This window comes from Geotrypetes seraphini, chromosome 8 (genome assembly GCF_902459505.1).
Source record: "Geotrypetes seraphini chromosome 8, aGeoSer1.1, whole genome shotgun sequence".
NCBI classification, from domain to species: Eukaryota; Metazoa; Chordata; class Amphibia; order Gymnophiona; family Dermophiidae; genus Geotrypetes; species Geotrypetes seraphini.
Genome location: NC_047091.1, coordinates 96,046,343 through 96,061,295, shown reverse-complemented (window position 1 = coordinate 96,061,295; position 14,953 = coordinate 96,046,343). Strand labels below are relative to the sequence as shown.

At 44.6% G+C, this 14,953-nt stretch overlaps 1 protein-coding gene across 7 annotated transcripts in view; it reads left to right on the top strand.

Annotated features, from left to right (window-relative positions):
* The window catches only part of CHERP (calcium homeostasis endoplasmic reticulum protein), a 155,827-nt gene that overhangs the window by 37,063 nt on the left and 103,811 nt on the right, over nt 1–14,953 (top strand). For all 7 annotated transcript variants that reach the window (XM_033955331.1, XM_033955330.1, XM_033955329.1 and 4 more), the window contains one exon: nt 3,883–4,020. In XM_033955331.1, the coding sequence (XP_033811222.1) occupies nt 3,883–4,020 (138 nt within the window). The remainder of the gene's footprint in view (nt 1–3,882; nt 4,021–14,953) is intronic.

Genomic DNA, 14,953 nt, shown 5'->3' with positions numbered 1-14,953 from the left:
TTAGAGTGATCTCCATTGACCACTATCCTCTGTCATTTTCCACTCAACCAGTTCTTAACTCAGTCTGGGGCCCATCCCGAGGGCACTCAGTTTATTTATTAGACGTTTGTGTGGAACACTGTCAAAGGCTTTGCTAAAATCTAAATACATCACATCTAGCGCATGCAGTACAACATCAGAGAAATAGAAACAAATTAATTTCTTCTTGAACACTGGAGGTCTCGGGTATTCCTAAGCTTACTGACACTGAGCGAGATGCTCTGAATGCTCCCCTGTCGATTAAGGAAATACATCATGCCAGACGGTTTTTCGACCGAGTTTTATAAGTTGTTATCCCCGTATCTGGGAATGCCTTTTCGTGATTCTTTCTCTAGTGTGATCAGTGAGGGGGAGATGTCAGCGAGCACTAATGAAGCCATCATAATATTAATTCCGAAACTAGGAAAGATATCCCTTCTTAATGTGGACCTTAAAATTTTAGCGAAGATCATGGCAGCTCACCTGTCGTTGCCTTTGCCGTGGCTTGTGGGACCGGAACAAGCGAACTTTGTTAGGGGACGGCAATCTGTGATTAATGTCGGTAAGATTTTGCATATGTGGCCCATGCACAACATCACCTGATCTCCACTTTCATTGTGAGCTTAGATGCAGCTCGTGCTTTTGATCAGGTAGATTAGAGTTACCTTTTTGAAGTGTTGGACTGTGTGGGATTTGATGGGTGGTTTCTCCGAGCTCTGCGGACTCTCTGTTCGTCACTGGTAGCGCGGATCATGGTCAATGATCAATGTACTTACTGATTCCTTTTCTATTGCACATGGGACGCGACAGGGGTGTCCCCTGTCTCCCGTTGCTGTTTGTGCATTATTTGGAACCATTTTTGCGAACAGTAATCAGTGACCCAGATGTTACGGGTATTGCTATTTCTATGGAGGTTACCAAAGTTTTAGCTTTGCTGATGATTTACTTTTTACATTGGGGAACCCGCAGTCTTCCATCCGACATCTGCTACAGGCTTTAGATGAGTTTAAATATTATTCTGGCATTACTTTAAATCAGTGATTCCCAACCCTGTCCTGGAGGAACACCAGGCCAATTGGGTTTTCAGGCTAGCCCTAATGAATATGCATGAGAGAGATTTGCATATGATGGAAGTGATAGGCATGCAAATTTGCTTCATGCATATTCATTAGGGCTAGCCTGAAAACCCAATTGGCCTGGTGTTCCTCCAGGACAGGGTTGGGAACCACTGCTTTAAATTACCAAAAGTCTTTAGTGATGGCCCTACTGGCAGATTTACAAGACTCCTGGGAGGGGGACTTCCCCTTTTCATGGGTACACGACTCCCTGAAGTATTGGGGGGTCCTATTACCCCAAGATCTATCTCAGCTGTATGTGCAGAATTTTACCACTTCTGGCTGACACGTTGAGATTATTACACGTTTGGGCTGATTTCCCCTTATCAGTGGTTGGCAGAGTGGCATTATATAATACTAGTCTTTAAGCCCGTTACATTAACGGGCGCTAGAGCAGATGTCTGTCTGTCTGGGTTTATTTCTTTGTCTCTCTCTCATTCATCTGTCTGTGTCTCTCCCTGGCCCCCCTGCCTACCTGTATTTCTCTGTTGCACCATGCCTGCCTGTCTCTCCGTGGCCCCCTTCTGTCTCCCCCCCCTCACAGACAGGCCCCCCTGCCTACCTGTATTTATCTGTTGCACCATGCCTGCCTGTCTCTCCGTTGCCCCCTTCTGTCTCCCCCCTCACAGAGCAAAGCATGATTGTTTTCTGCCCCCCAGCACACCCCTTTCCCTCTCCCCCTGTTGTGCCATGACTGCGTGCTCCGTGGCTCTCTTCTGTTCCCCCCCAAATGATTGCTGTCTGCCCCCACATACCCCTCCCCCCACAGCAGCCCCCTTTCCCTCTCCCCCTGGTCCCCTGTTGTGCAATGCCTGCCTGCCCCGTGCCTGTTGTGCCATGCCTGCGTGCTCCGTAGCCCCCCTCTGTTTCCCCCTGATGATTGCTGTCTGCCCCCTCCCCCAAAGCAGCCCCCTTTTCCTCTCCCCCTGGTTCCCTGTTGTGCAATGCCTGCCTGCCCCATGGCCCCCTTCCATTTCCACCCCCTCTCCCATTCTTACCCTCCCTCCATTCCTCGAGCTGGAGCTGGGGCTGCATCGTTCACCTCTCAGCCCAGATCGTCGAGCAGGTTCTCCTGCTTCATGGCAGTGGGTGGGGCTTCAAGAAGATGTGCGAGTGTGGCGGCAGCGGCAATCCCGACTCCTTCTTCAGCACTATGTCGGGAAGGTGGAGAGCGGCCTGCAAGGTTCGCTATAGCGGCTGGTGAACCTCAGCAGGCCGCTTTGAAGAGGAGCGGCAGCGGGAGGGAGGAGTCGCCGTGAGGACTGGCACAGAAGCACACCTCACGCCACCAGGAATCACGATCTTTGAAAAGCGCATGCGCGCTTAGCCTTTTATTATAGAGGATGGTCATATTTCCTAGATGGCTTTATCGCTTTCAAATGTTACCTAATTCCTCACTTTCTAGAAACATGTCTTATTAAGGCTTTGCAGGCCTACTTGTGGTGTGGGAAGCGAGCGAGACTCACATATGCCAGGGCCTGTTTATCAAGGGCAAGAGGGGCTATGGGTTATTGAATATTTGATGATATGCTATAGCTTGTCAAATGAGACATATTAATGACTGGTTTAGAGAGACATCCACATTTTCTGCTACTTCTGTTGAGCTTTCTCTTTTACATCCCTTTCATTTTAGTTACATGCTTCATGTCACCACGCCATCTCTTCGATCACCCATTTCTACATATTTGGGTTTTTTTTGCCGGCTCGCCAGGCATGACGATGGGTGTGCAAAGGCCTTAACATATCTTCAGGGGTTACGCCATATTTACCTATACAGGGTAATGCTGATTTTTTACAAGGGATTCAATGTTCCTCCTTTCAACGTTGGAAGGAGCAGGGTTTACAGTATATGTTTCAAGTGGTTACTGAGGAGGACACTATTTATTCTTCTGAACAGTTGCGACACAAATATTCTTTATTGCGCACTGTTTTCTCATATCTTCAGTTGAAACACTATGTCCAGTCTTTACCTATTTGTAATCTGTGGAGTCACGTAGAGAGCAAGTCTCTGAAATATTTAATTTATCAACAGAAACGCATTATACCTCTCCGTTTCCATAAGATGGGAATTTTGGAATATCAACCAGGTATTAATTGGGTGATTTTAGCTAGCCTTTGGTCTGATGACTTACAAAGCCCGATTTCTGAACTCCAATTACAACACTTTTTGAAGATCACCCACTGTAATATCAGAAACATTTCCCCGTTTGTAATCACAGTCCAGTATCAGGTTCTCTGCATTGATGTACCTCCATATTTTGGACCCCTGACGGAGTGTTTTTTCCGAAACACGGACTGTGTTGGGTCCCATGTACTCATACAAGAGGACCATTTGTTTGAAAAGCTACATCGCATCTTCTTTAATAAAGATAAGAGTTTTAAACCTTGTACACCAATTCTGTAGTATTTTTCTTTTGCACTGCAGTACAGACAGATATGAAAAGTAACACTTTTTTAAAAAAAATTTTCCAGCAGGTTAATAAGTGATATTAAGGTAGAGACTGTAGTTTGAAATATAGGGGTTAGTGAGGATGAACAGCAAACAGGTGTAATATTGTTTATTGCTGAGAGAGTTCTGTTTTTATTATTGGTAGTCATAGTTTTGAGTAAGTACTGATGTCTATCCCAGGAAAACTATTTATTTAAACATCATTTAGATTATGATCAGAGAATGTTTCCCTTTTATTTTTATGTTGACTTGTATTTTAGATAAAGTAATTATTGTTATACTGGTCTGTCTCTCTTTAAGGAGCAAATTACATCTGCGGTGGCACATGCCATGGAGCAGCAAATGCAAAAACAACTAGAAGAAACCCAACTGGATATGACAGAGTTTGATAATTTGCTGCAGCCTATAATTGATACATGTACAAAAGATGCCATTTCAGTAAGTAAAATTGGATCGCACAATATGTCATGCACATGTTTGTGTACAGATGTGAAAAATCTTTGCTTGGAGAGAAGGTGCCGACTTTCATTTTCCTTTCATCAGCAACTATCTGCACCCTAATCTGTAGGGTCTGGTCACCTTTACTCATATCAGGTGCCAGATGTCCTGAAAATGAATATTTTTCAGAACATTGTTTGCTGTAGTTTACTGCCTGTCAGACTAACTGGCAGTAAACTACAGTAATAAATGCATATTACAAATAAAATCATAAAATTCATCTGATACAGAAAGGTCCAAACTAGCCACACTATTTTCTTATCCTCCCCAAATAACATTGCAGATAAAATCTAATATGTCGCTTCTAATACATATAGTTCTGACTAACCAAGTCATCCATATCCTTCTCTAAATCATATGATACCAACACTCTACTGATGATAAACCATATTCAGATAGTTACATTATCTATTCCCCTCCAATATTTAAAACATCGAAATTTCTAGTTAATGGTTTGTAAATAATTCAATATATATTCAGCTTAAATTAATCTATTCCAGTCATAGTACATACCCATATTGGAGCATGATCTGCCCAGCTAGTTTCCTCAATTTTAGCATCTATTCATTTGCCTCCTAAAGTTTTATCCAATCAAATTATATCAATACTGGAGTAAACTTTATGTGGGGAAGAGTAATAAGTATCCCTTTCTAATATATGTAAATTCCGCCATCTAACCAATAAAGTTAATTTTTCCAAAATTTTTTAATTGTTTCCTATCTTTTTTAGTTCTATCACCTTTGTTACTCGTAGAGTCCCAATAGGGATTAGAAATCAAGTTAAAATCCCCTCCTAACAACAATCCCTAACAAATCCCCTCCTTCTTGATTTTTCAAAATAATATTCAAAAGTTCTTCAAAAAATTTCCCCTGGTTAATATTGGGAGCATAAAGATTCACCAAAGTCATCTTTTCTCCATTCAATTTCCCCACCCATATAATCCATCTTCCTTCATCATCTTTCCATTCGGCTGTTGTAAGAACTTTTAGTTTTTTATCAAATAATATCCCCACCCCTGCTTTTTTTTCTCTCTTTCTTATTGGAAGCCCAGACTGTCACTGGGTAATCTTTGAAATGTATCATTCTTTCTCCTGTTTTTAATAAATGCGTTTCTTGTACATAACAGATATCAAAATTCAACCTTTTCATCTCCTTTAAAAACATCTGGTGTTTTCGAGGTATATTAAGTCCATTCACATTTAAACTCCCCAATCTTATCTTACTTCCCTTCATTCTTTCAATAACTTTTTCAATTTTTTTTCTTTAGCTTTCCTATCCTTACAGGTCTTATAATTTTTTCTCAAGGTCTCCTTATCTCCCCATCCCGTCCAATCATTCCTATAAAAAACAATTTACTCCCCACCTCTTTCCCCCTCTACTCCATCTCCCCAAACCATCCAAACTGCTCTCGTGCCCCGTCTCTGGACCCAAATGTAGTCGCCAGTCGGAAAGACCATAAACCAGATCCGTTTACAGACGTCAGAGTCAAAGAAAGAACATAAGAACATAAGAAATTCCCGCACCGGATCAGACTGTTGGTCCATCTAGTCCGGTGGTCTGCACCCGCGGAGGCTCAGCTAGGTGTTCCCCGACGAGGACCTTGGTCACTCGTATCCCTCAATGTGTCTTGCAAGAAGATGTGCTTCCAACTTACCCTTAAATCCTAGAATGGTAGTTTCCGCCACAACCTCTTCCGGGAGTGCATTTCAGGCGTCCACCACTCGCTGTGTGAAACAGTATTTTCTGACATTTGTCCTGGTCCTGTCTCCCTTCAGTTTCAGTCCATGACCTCTTGTCCGAGTCACATTTGACAACGTGAGTAACGTTGTTTCTTGCTCTATTTTGTCGATTCCTTTTAGCATTTTAAAAGTCTCTATCAGATCCCTGCGCATTCTTCTCTTCTCGAGGGTGAACAATCCCAGTTTTCCGAGGCGTTCATTGTAGCTCAAGTTCTCCATATTTTTAACTAGCTTCGTCGCTCTCCTCTGCAGTCTCTCCAGTATTGCTATATCCTCCTTTAAGTAGGGAGGCCAGTGCTGGACACAGTATTCCAAGTGTGGTCTGACCATTGCTCTATAGTGCGGCATTATGATATCCTCTGATCTACTCGTGATTCCCTTCTTTTTTTTTATCAATAAATGTTTATTGAAAGTTTTGTAGTATAATAATATACAAACCAGAATATAAATATCAGAGACTACAAATGTGAAGCAAGCTTCTAATAAACCCCCCAATACACAGAATGCTCCCCCATCAGTACAAATATCAAAAATGACTCCCAACATTAATAACAAGCCCCCAATATTTATCAGTAATCAGGACTCCACAGTACCCCCCCCCCCTCCAGCATCAGCACCCTGCAGGAGGGACCCCCTGTTGTTTCTTCAGGTACGTCCCCCTCAAGCACTATCCCCCCCCCCCCCAGAAAGAAGCTCAATATAAAGATTCGATTTTTTCTAATATTCGTGTCCAAGTCCGGGTGTAAGTATAAAAGTACCCATGACGTTTTGCAATAGACAGTTCCATTTGGAAAATAAACTGAAGTTTTAAAGTCCAATCCAAATGAGTAGGTGCCAGACCCTGTTTCCAATGAGCTGCAATCAAGCATTTAGCGGCCGCCAAACCCCAGCGCCGTAGCTTAGTTTGCCAGGAATATTGACTAACATTGTAAAGGCCTAATAAACATCCTTGTGGAGAAAAAGGCAATAAAATCTGTAACAAGTGTGATAAACATTCCACTACTTTCCTCCAAAAGGGCTTCAAAACAGGACAGTCCCACCATATATGCAAAAAGGTCCCCATATCCAGCCCACATCTCCAACACAGTGCAGAAACAGTGGGAAACATGCGATGGAGACGGACAGGCGTATAGTACCAGCGGAGGACTACTTTATAGGCATTTTCCTTAATAAGTGCACAAGAGGAGGCCTTGCCCACTTCCATGTGAATTCTAGACCACTCCACCTCAGAAAAATTACAGTGCAAGTCCACCTCCCAAGCCCGCTGATAGAGAGTCGGAAAAGAAAAGGAGCCCCGTATATATTGGTAAAGAACAGAGATGGGTTTAGGCATGTTCCTAAGAGTGACCCACATATGAGCAAAGGGGTCGAGAGATTGAATGGGCCCCCTATCCCACTTCTGAGAGTTAAGAAAATGACGTATCTGAGAATAGGCCAGAAAATCTCCCTCGGGCAAGGCAGCGCTAATCCGGAAGGTTTCAAAAGACACCAGGACCCCCTTCTGAAGCACATCACGAAAGGTATATAACCCCAATCGTGCCCACCGCACAAAAACAGAACTTTCCCCACCGGCCGGGAACATTGGCTCCTCCCGCATCGCTCCAAGAATCGATGGGACTACCCCAGCCCCCCAGCGCCTTCTAGTGACACACCACATTTTCAAAAGATGTTCCAAAAACGGGTTCCCTGGAACAGCCAATTTCCTAATACCCATCGAGGAAGACCAAAGCCAATGTTTCAAACAGGGGCGTCCCACAAAATGCTGTTCCAGGCGCACCGCCAACTTAAAATCAGCGATCTCCCAATCTAATAAGAGGCGCAGCTGAGCAGCCCGGTAGTACCACAACAAATTTGGCACCGCACGCCCCCCTCTATCCCTGGCCGCCCACAAAGCAGCTCTAGAAATACGAGGAGATTTCCCCTGCCAAATAAAACGAAAAAACAAACCATGTAACTGTTTCAGCACTAAATATGGGACTGCAACCGGCAGTGTTTGAAAGAGAAAGAGCAAGCGGGGTAAGACATTCATTTTTAAAACAGCAATGCGACCCCACCAAGACAACCAAAACCCGTTCCATCTTTGAATATCAGTTCGGACTTGATGAATAATCCTTGCATAGTTAGCTGTATACAATTGGGATAAATCAGTAGGTATACGGATCCCCAGATAGCGAATAACCCCAGGTGCCCAGCGAAAAGGAAACCGATCAGCTAACCTTTGTTGATCCTCCACCCCCAAGGTTACACTCAACAATTCAGATTTATCCATATTTACCGTAAATCCCGAAACTCGCCCGTATTCCAAAAAAAGATCCACTAAAATCGGCAGCGAGTCCTCCGGATCCCGGACATACAATAACACATCATCAGCAAAGAGTGCCAAACGATGTTCAATATCCCCCACCGTCACCCCCAATAAGTCACCATGTTCCCGAATACGAGTGGCCAAAGGTTCCATATAGAGAGCAAACAACAGAGGAGACAAAGGGCAACCCTGTCGGGTGCCTCTCCCTATGGAAAAAAAGTCACTATAAACCCCATTAATACACACTGTGGCTCTTGGAGCAGCATAAAAGGCCTGCACCCAGGTCAAAAAGAAAGCTCCCAACCCCATCCGTGTCATCACCTGCCATAAAAATTCCCAATCAACCTGATCAAAAGCCTTCTCGGCATCAATCGCCAATAAGGCAACTCTAGCAGATGTCCTCTGTGCAGCCCACATAAGGTGTAACGTGCGTCTAATATTATCACAAACTTGTCGTTTTTGAACAAAACCAGATTGATCCAAATGCACCAAAGAAGGCAGCACCCGGCCCAGACGAAGAGCTAGAACTTTAGCTAGAATTTTTGCATCAGTATTCAGCAACGAAATCGGCCGATATGACCCACACCTCAGCGGATCTTTGTTAGGCTTAAGCAGGATCGAAATCCCGGCCTCCCCCATAGTGGAGGGCAACGGGGAACCTTCCCGCACCCCATTTGCAACCCGAACCAACAACGGAGCAAGAACCTCGCGAAATAGTTTATAAAACTGATTAGTATACCCATCCAGGCCGGGCGATTTCCCCAACTTCAAATTAGCAATGACTCCCATGACTTCTCCTAACTCAATAGGCTCATTAAGCAACTCCCTATCATCGTCGGAAAGTCGAGGAAGCCGCAACTGCGAGAGGTACCCCTCAGTTGCCATGGGATCTCTTCCCTGCGAAGTCCCATACAAATCAGAATAAAATTTAAGGAAAACCGACCTAATGGCCGAGTCAGTACGACGCACCGTCCCCCCCGCATCTCGTATTGTTGTGATGGCCGCTCTCGCCTGTTTCAACTTAATTAACCTAGCCAGGCGAGATCCAGGTGTATTATTATACTCATAAACCGTTTGCCTCAAGCGGGTCCTCAAAAACTCATACTCTTCCATCTGTAGTAAAGAAAGCTCCGCCCGTACCTTAACAAGTTGCTCATATACTAAGGGGTCCTGGTGTCTCTGATGCTGCCTCCCCAACCGCTCCAGTCGTTTATGAAGCTCCAATGAGCGCTGAGCCCGCCGACGCTTATAACGAGCACCCCATTTTATAAAAATACCCCGAACTACCACCTTCAGGGCATCCCATAATATTGCATCATTGACCGTATCGTTATCATTATTCTGGAGATACTGATCTACTGTCTCACTCACCTCCCGAACCACAACAGGATCCTTCAATAAAGACTCGTTAAGTCTCCAAAAACGGCGTCCCTCCCCGGCCCAATAACCCGCACAAGTTACCCACACCGGCGCGTGATCAGACACCTGAATATCTCCAATTTCCGCCCAGCCAATCCCTCCCCACAAATTACGATGGACCCACAGCCCATCTATACGTGCATACGATCTATGTGCATGTGAATAGTGAGTATAGGTACGCTGCGTGGGGTGCAACAACCTCCAGCAGTCTACCAAGCCCAGAGAAGAAAATAAAGACAGTAAAGCCCGTCTAGCAGCCTTAGACGGTGACCGAGTCCCACCCACAGAGTGATCCAAAATAACATCAGGTGTAACATTAAAATCCCCACCAAGATACACTGACCCCTGCACAAAACCAACCAGGTCTTCTTTAATAGACCCAAAATAACTGGCTTGTCCTGTATTGGGGCCATACAAATTGATAAGGGTGATGGTACGGCCCTGTATAGTAGCCACCAGAGCCAAACATCTCCCCGCGCCATCACGATAAACTTGATCAACTACAAGCCCTAGTCCCTTTCGTATCAATATGGCCAGGCCCCCCACTTTCTTCCCTGGTGTCAACCCCTGGTGTGTCCAGATCTGGTCATAAGTGTTGGAACGTAAAACCGCCACGTCCCGAGGCCTCAAATGTGTTTCCTGAAGTAAACAAACATCCCATTGCATGCGTGCCAATTCCTTATACACAATACTACGCTTACCGGGACTATTAAGTCCATTAACATTCCACGAACCTACAGTAAAAAGCTTCTCATCTGCCCTTGCCCTCCCCTCCCCCACCCTAACCCCCCCAATCCCCACCCCCCTCCCCCCTCCCCTACGCTGCATCGAACCCTGTACATTAGGATTCGCCAGCTTACAGAAAGTGCAATCCTCTCCCAAAGGCATTTATGACCCCTTTGAAAAACATTGAAACAACCAAAGTGCAGATCCACACACATACCCAATGCGCCACACCTTCTCCCCCCAACTGCACTCAACCCTCAAGCATTCCACCAACTCCCAAACCCCATTCAGACCAGCAAAAAACTCCCCTTGCCCCTCAAAGCCCAACCAGCAAGTAACAATATAACCCAACATCACATCATGTAATAAAGAACTGGGTGTTAAGGAAAGTCACAGTATCAACCAGAGTCCCCAGCTCCGCCAAGCCTACTCATAGAGGCTCCCCCACAGCCAAAAGATCAAATCCGGCTCCGTAGAGGTAGTACAGTATCTGAACCCCAGTCAGGTGTGGGGTTTTGCCGGTTTCTTGCCAGAACGCAAAGCCGTATTCCAAGATGCACTCTGCGCTGATGTGGAAGCCACAGCTGGAGGTCGTTCTTCCTCCCGCACAGTCCCACAGCCCAGGGCTCGCATCTCCGCCCAGGCCTCCGAAACTGTGCTCACCCTCCGAGATGTCCCATTAACGGTCAGCCACATCCCAAAGGGAAAGAGCCAACGGTATTTATGGCCCCCAGAGCGTAAGGCGGAGGTGACATCTTTAAACGCTCTGCGCTTCTGCAAGGTAGTCCACGCCAGATCCTGGAATACTCCCACCGCCAAATCCTTCCACCGGAGTGTAGCTTGTCGTCGACCAGCCAATAAGATCCGCTCCTTCAACATAAAGTCCCCAAAGCAAGCAATGATATCACGAGTGCTCTGGGCTCGTGCAGCTCCCAGACTGCGATGGGCACGCACTAGCACTATAGTATCAGGCAGGTCAGCTCCATCAGCTCTCAGCAAATGCTCACAAAAGTCCCGTACCACTGCCTTGCAATCCCTGTGCTCCTCTGTTTCAGGGATGCCCTTAAAGCGCAGGTTGCAGCGCCTAGACCGATTCTCTAGGTCCTCAACCTGGTTCTGGAGGTCCCGGAGTTCGGACGACAGGCGAGCCGAGGTCTCAGAATTAGAGGTCACCACCGTATGGAGGGTAGCCACGTGGTCTTCCGAAGCTGATACTCGGGCTCCCAGCTCACCAACCTCCGACCGCAGCTCCGCAATCGCTGCCCGCACGTCACCTCGCACCCCCACAATTTCCGCTTTCAGTTCTTTAAACCAGTCCGTGATGGACTTCTGGGACGCATCACCAACCTCCCCCCGCTGATCGGGGATCCCCTCATCCTCCGACTCCGATTGAGTCGCCGGTCCGGCCGCCATTTTCTTTTTCTCCCCCATGCTGCCTGCCGCCTCCGGGCCCGATTTCTCCGGCGGATCGCCAAGGAATTTAAATTTATCTAGGCGCTTTCGGGTCGCCATGAAAGAGGGGGTCCGGGCCGTTGTGTTTTGCGGCAAAAAAAAAAACGCACTTTGGAAGCGCCAAGCTCAAAATTAGCAAAAGCCCGACGGAGCTTCTGCCTCACACTGCCATTCGGTCAGATGACGTCTCGTGATTCCCTTCTTTATCATGCCCAACATCCTGTTTGCCTTCTTAGCCGCCGCTGTGCATTGAGCCGACGGTTTCAGGGTCCTGTCTATTAGTATCCCCAGGTCCTTTTCTTGCCCGTACTTTTCCAATTTTACACCTAACATTTTATATTCGTGCTCCTTGTTTTTTTCTGCCCTGGTGCATCACTTTGCATTTCTCTATATTAAACTTTATCTGCCAGTTTTCTGTCCATTTTTCTAATTGGTTCAAATCTCTCTGGAGCTAACCCCGTTTTCCACAACTTTATATATTATCTATCCCATTACAGCATCTTATTTTTATTATATCTATCATAAGTAAATAAATTTATTAATATCACCAATTCTTCTCATTCTTATTATAAACTTTTCTACTCTGGTTGTCTCTGGAATCTCTTTTTTTGATCCACTCTATGCCATCTCTGGCTCGGCAGTCCTGTAGAGGAGGGTTGTGATGGTTCCATTTGCTGTTTTTCTCCCTCAGTAGACCAAAGTTTGGCCTGTATAAGTAGCTGTTGGGCCTCCAAAGCTGATGTAACTTTATGATGCTTGCCTTCTAGCATAAAAGAAATCCCAAATGGATAATGCCATTTATAACAAATGTTGTTTTGTTGTAAACATCTGGTTACTTCATGGCAATCTCGATGATGTTTCAGAGTCGCTGAGGAGATATCTGCAAACAGTTCCACTTTTACATTATTCCACATCAGATGGCCAATTTTCCGAGCTGCTTGTAGCACTCTCTCTTTCTGAGGATATATTAAAAACATACTATTATATCTCTTGGCTATTCCAATTTATGTGGTCCCAGCTTGATGTATCCGTTAAAATTCTATAGTTGAAAGTTCTGCTTTGGGTTTTCTGTTTGTAGAAACTTGTGGCATATGGACTGTATAAAAGCTGTCAGGTCTTTAAGATCTTCTGATTCAGGAATCCCCCCAAATCTCAGATTATTTCGCCTTGCCCTGTTTTCTCCATCCTCCATTTTAAGAAGTAATTTCTCTATGGATATATCTATTTGTTTGCAATATTGTTGGATTTCCGATATCTCCTCATCATGTGTAATAATCTGTTCTTCGAATTCTTGAAGGCTCTGACTCATATCATCCATTTTTTTATGTAAGCCATCAATATTTACTTTAATATCTGCAGTAAATACTGCTAATGAAAGTTTAATATCAGCCATCCAATGTTGCAAGTCCCCTTTGCTAGCTAATCTGAGTCTGCTGGTGGAGATTCTAATGTCTCAAAAGTTTCTTTTCCAAGTATAGTTGACTCTTCTTCTTCTTGTGTTGGATTCTGTTTTGAAACTGATATTTCTGTTGCATCTTCTGCACGGTAAGCAAACATTTTGAGATCAGGTCTATTTTTTTTATTAGCCATATTTCCAAGATTAGTACAATTCCAAATCTCTAAATAGTCTTAAGAGTTATTACTATATAGTTAAATCCAAATTCTTTATCAAATTAGACCAATTTCATTAATTATATTTAGGTACAAAGTCTCAGAAGCACATATAAGGCTTCAACATTGCCGGAAAATCATCAGGGGTCTCAACCAAAAGTCCTCAGCCGCAGTTCACCTCCCACACAGCCATTTACCACCTCAGCTTACATGAACCAAACCAGCCTGGCTCAACAAAGTTCATTAGAATAAATATATGTTCCTCCGAGGCTTGCTCTCAAAATTCAGGCCACAATATTACCTTTGTGCGATGGGCTATCAGGGCTTGAGCACATCTCCTCTCCTGCACTCCTCCTAGCACCAACACAGCCATGAACCCCCGCTGCAGGGAAGGCACCTCCCAATCCTCGCACAAATGGTGGGACACCGCCAGAGAAAGAGGAGAATCCTGCCACAGTCCAGGGCCGTGACCCGATGAGTGCGCCGCTCCCAAGGCGCAAGCCACACCTTTGTTCCTGCATTCTTCCTTATCCCGGCGTTTCATGCCAGACTCCACCAGCTGGAAAGCAGCCTCCTCCATGGCCCCAACTCTCGTGGCAGAATTCCGCAAAGAAGTTCCTCTGCCCTTCAGGACAGCTGACAGCTGGAAAGCAGCCTCCTCTGTGGCCCCAACTCTTGCGGCAGAACGCCGCGGACAAAATTCCTCTCCCCTTCAGGACAGCCGACAGCCTCGGGATCAATAATCGATGGGACAGCTTGCCAACTTTTCTCCTCGTCAGTGTGGAGACCGAGTCCGCTCGCACACTCAGCTACTCACTTCCGGCGGAACCATCACCCCCCCGAGTTCAAGGAATTTCTAGCCTCACTATCACACTTTATTCCTACACCAGCAGAAACACATCAGAAAGTTCGTCATTTAGATCTTATAACTTTTTCTTCAAAGGATCTAACTTACCTGTTCAATCTTATTCTACAATAACTGATCTCTAGAGCTGTTAATCACTAGCTTTTAACTTTGTTAATTCTGCTCAATTTGTAGCATCTTTTAATCATTGTAAACCGCATAGAACTTCACGGTCCTGCGGTATATAAACTGTTAATTATTATTATCCTGAATTATCTATTGATTCTGTTATTTGGACTCAATCAATATGGTCAGATCATTGGTTATCTCATTTTAATTTAAATTGGCTTATGTCAGATCATTGGTTATCTCATTTTAATTTAAATTGGCTTATCTCACATCATGTAGAGAATTACAGATCTATGGAAAAACAAATTTTACTGAATATTGGGACAACTCCTGTAAAACTATACTTGATCAAATAGCTCCATTTAAATGAGTTAGGAAAAAACAGCATAAAAGAACACACTGTTGGTTTGATTCAGAACTACTAGAACAGAAGAAAGCAGTGAGACATTTAGAATGAAAATGGCATAAAACAGGACTTAGTAAGGATAAAGAAGAATGGAAGGAGAAAGTTAAAATCTATACAAATCAAATAAAAGATAAGATGTATATAGGTATATACTAGATACCAAGGAATTATTTAGTCTAGTTAATACACTTTTTGATGTCACTTATTTAAAACAAGCTCCACAAGATAATTGTTCTGTCCCT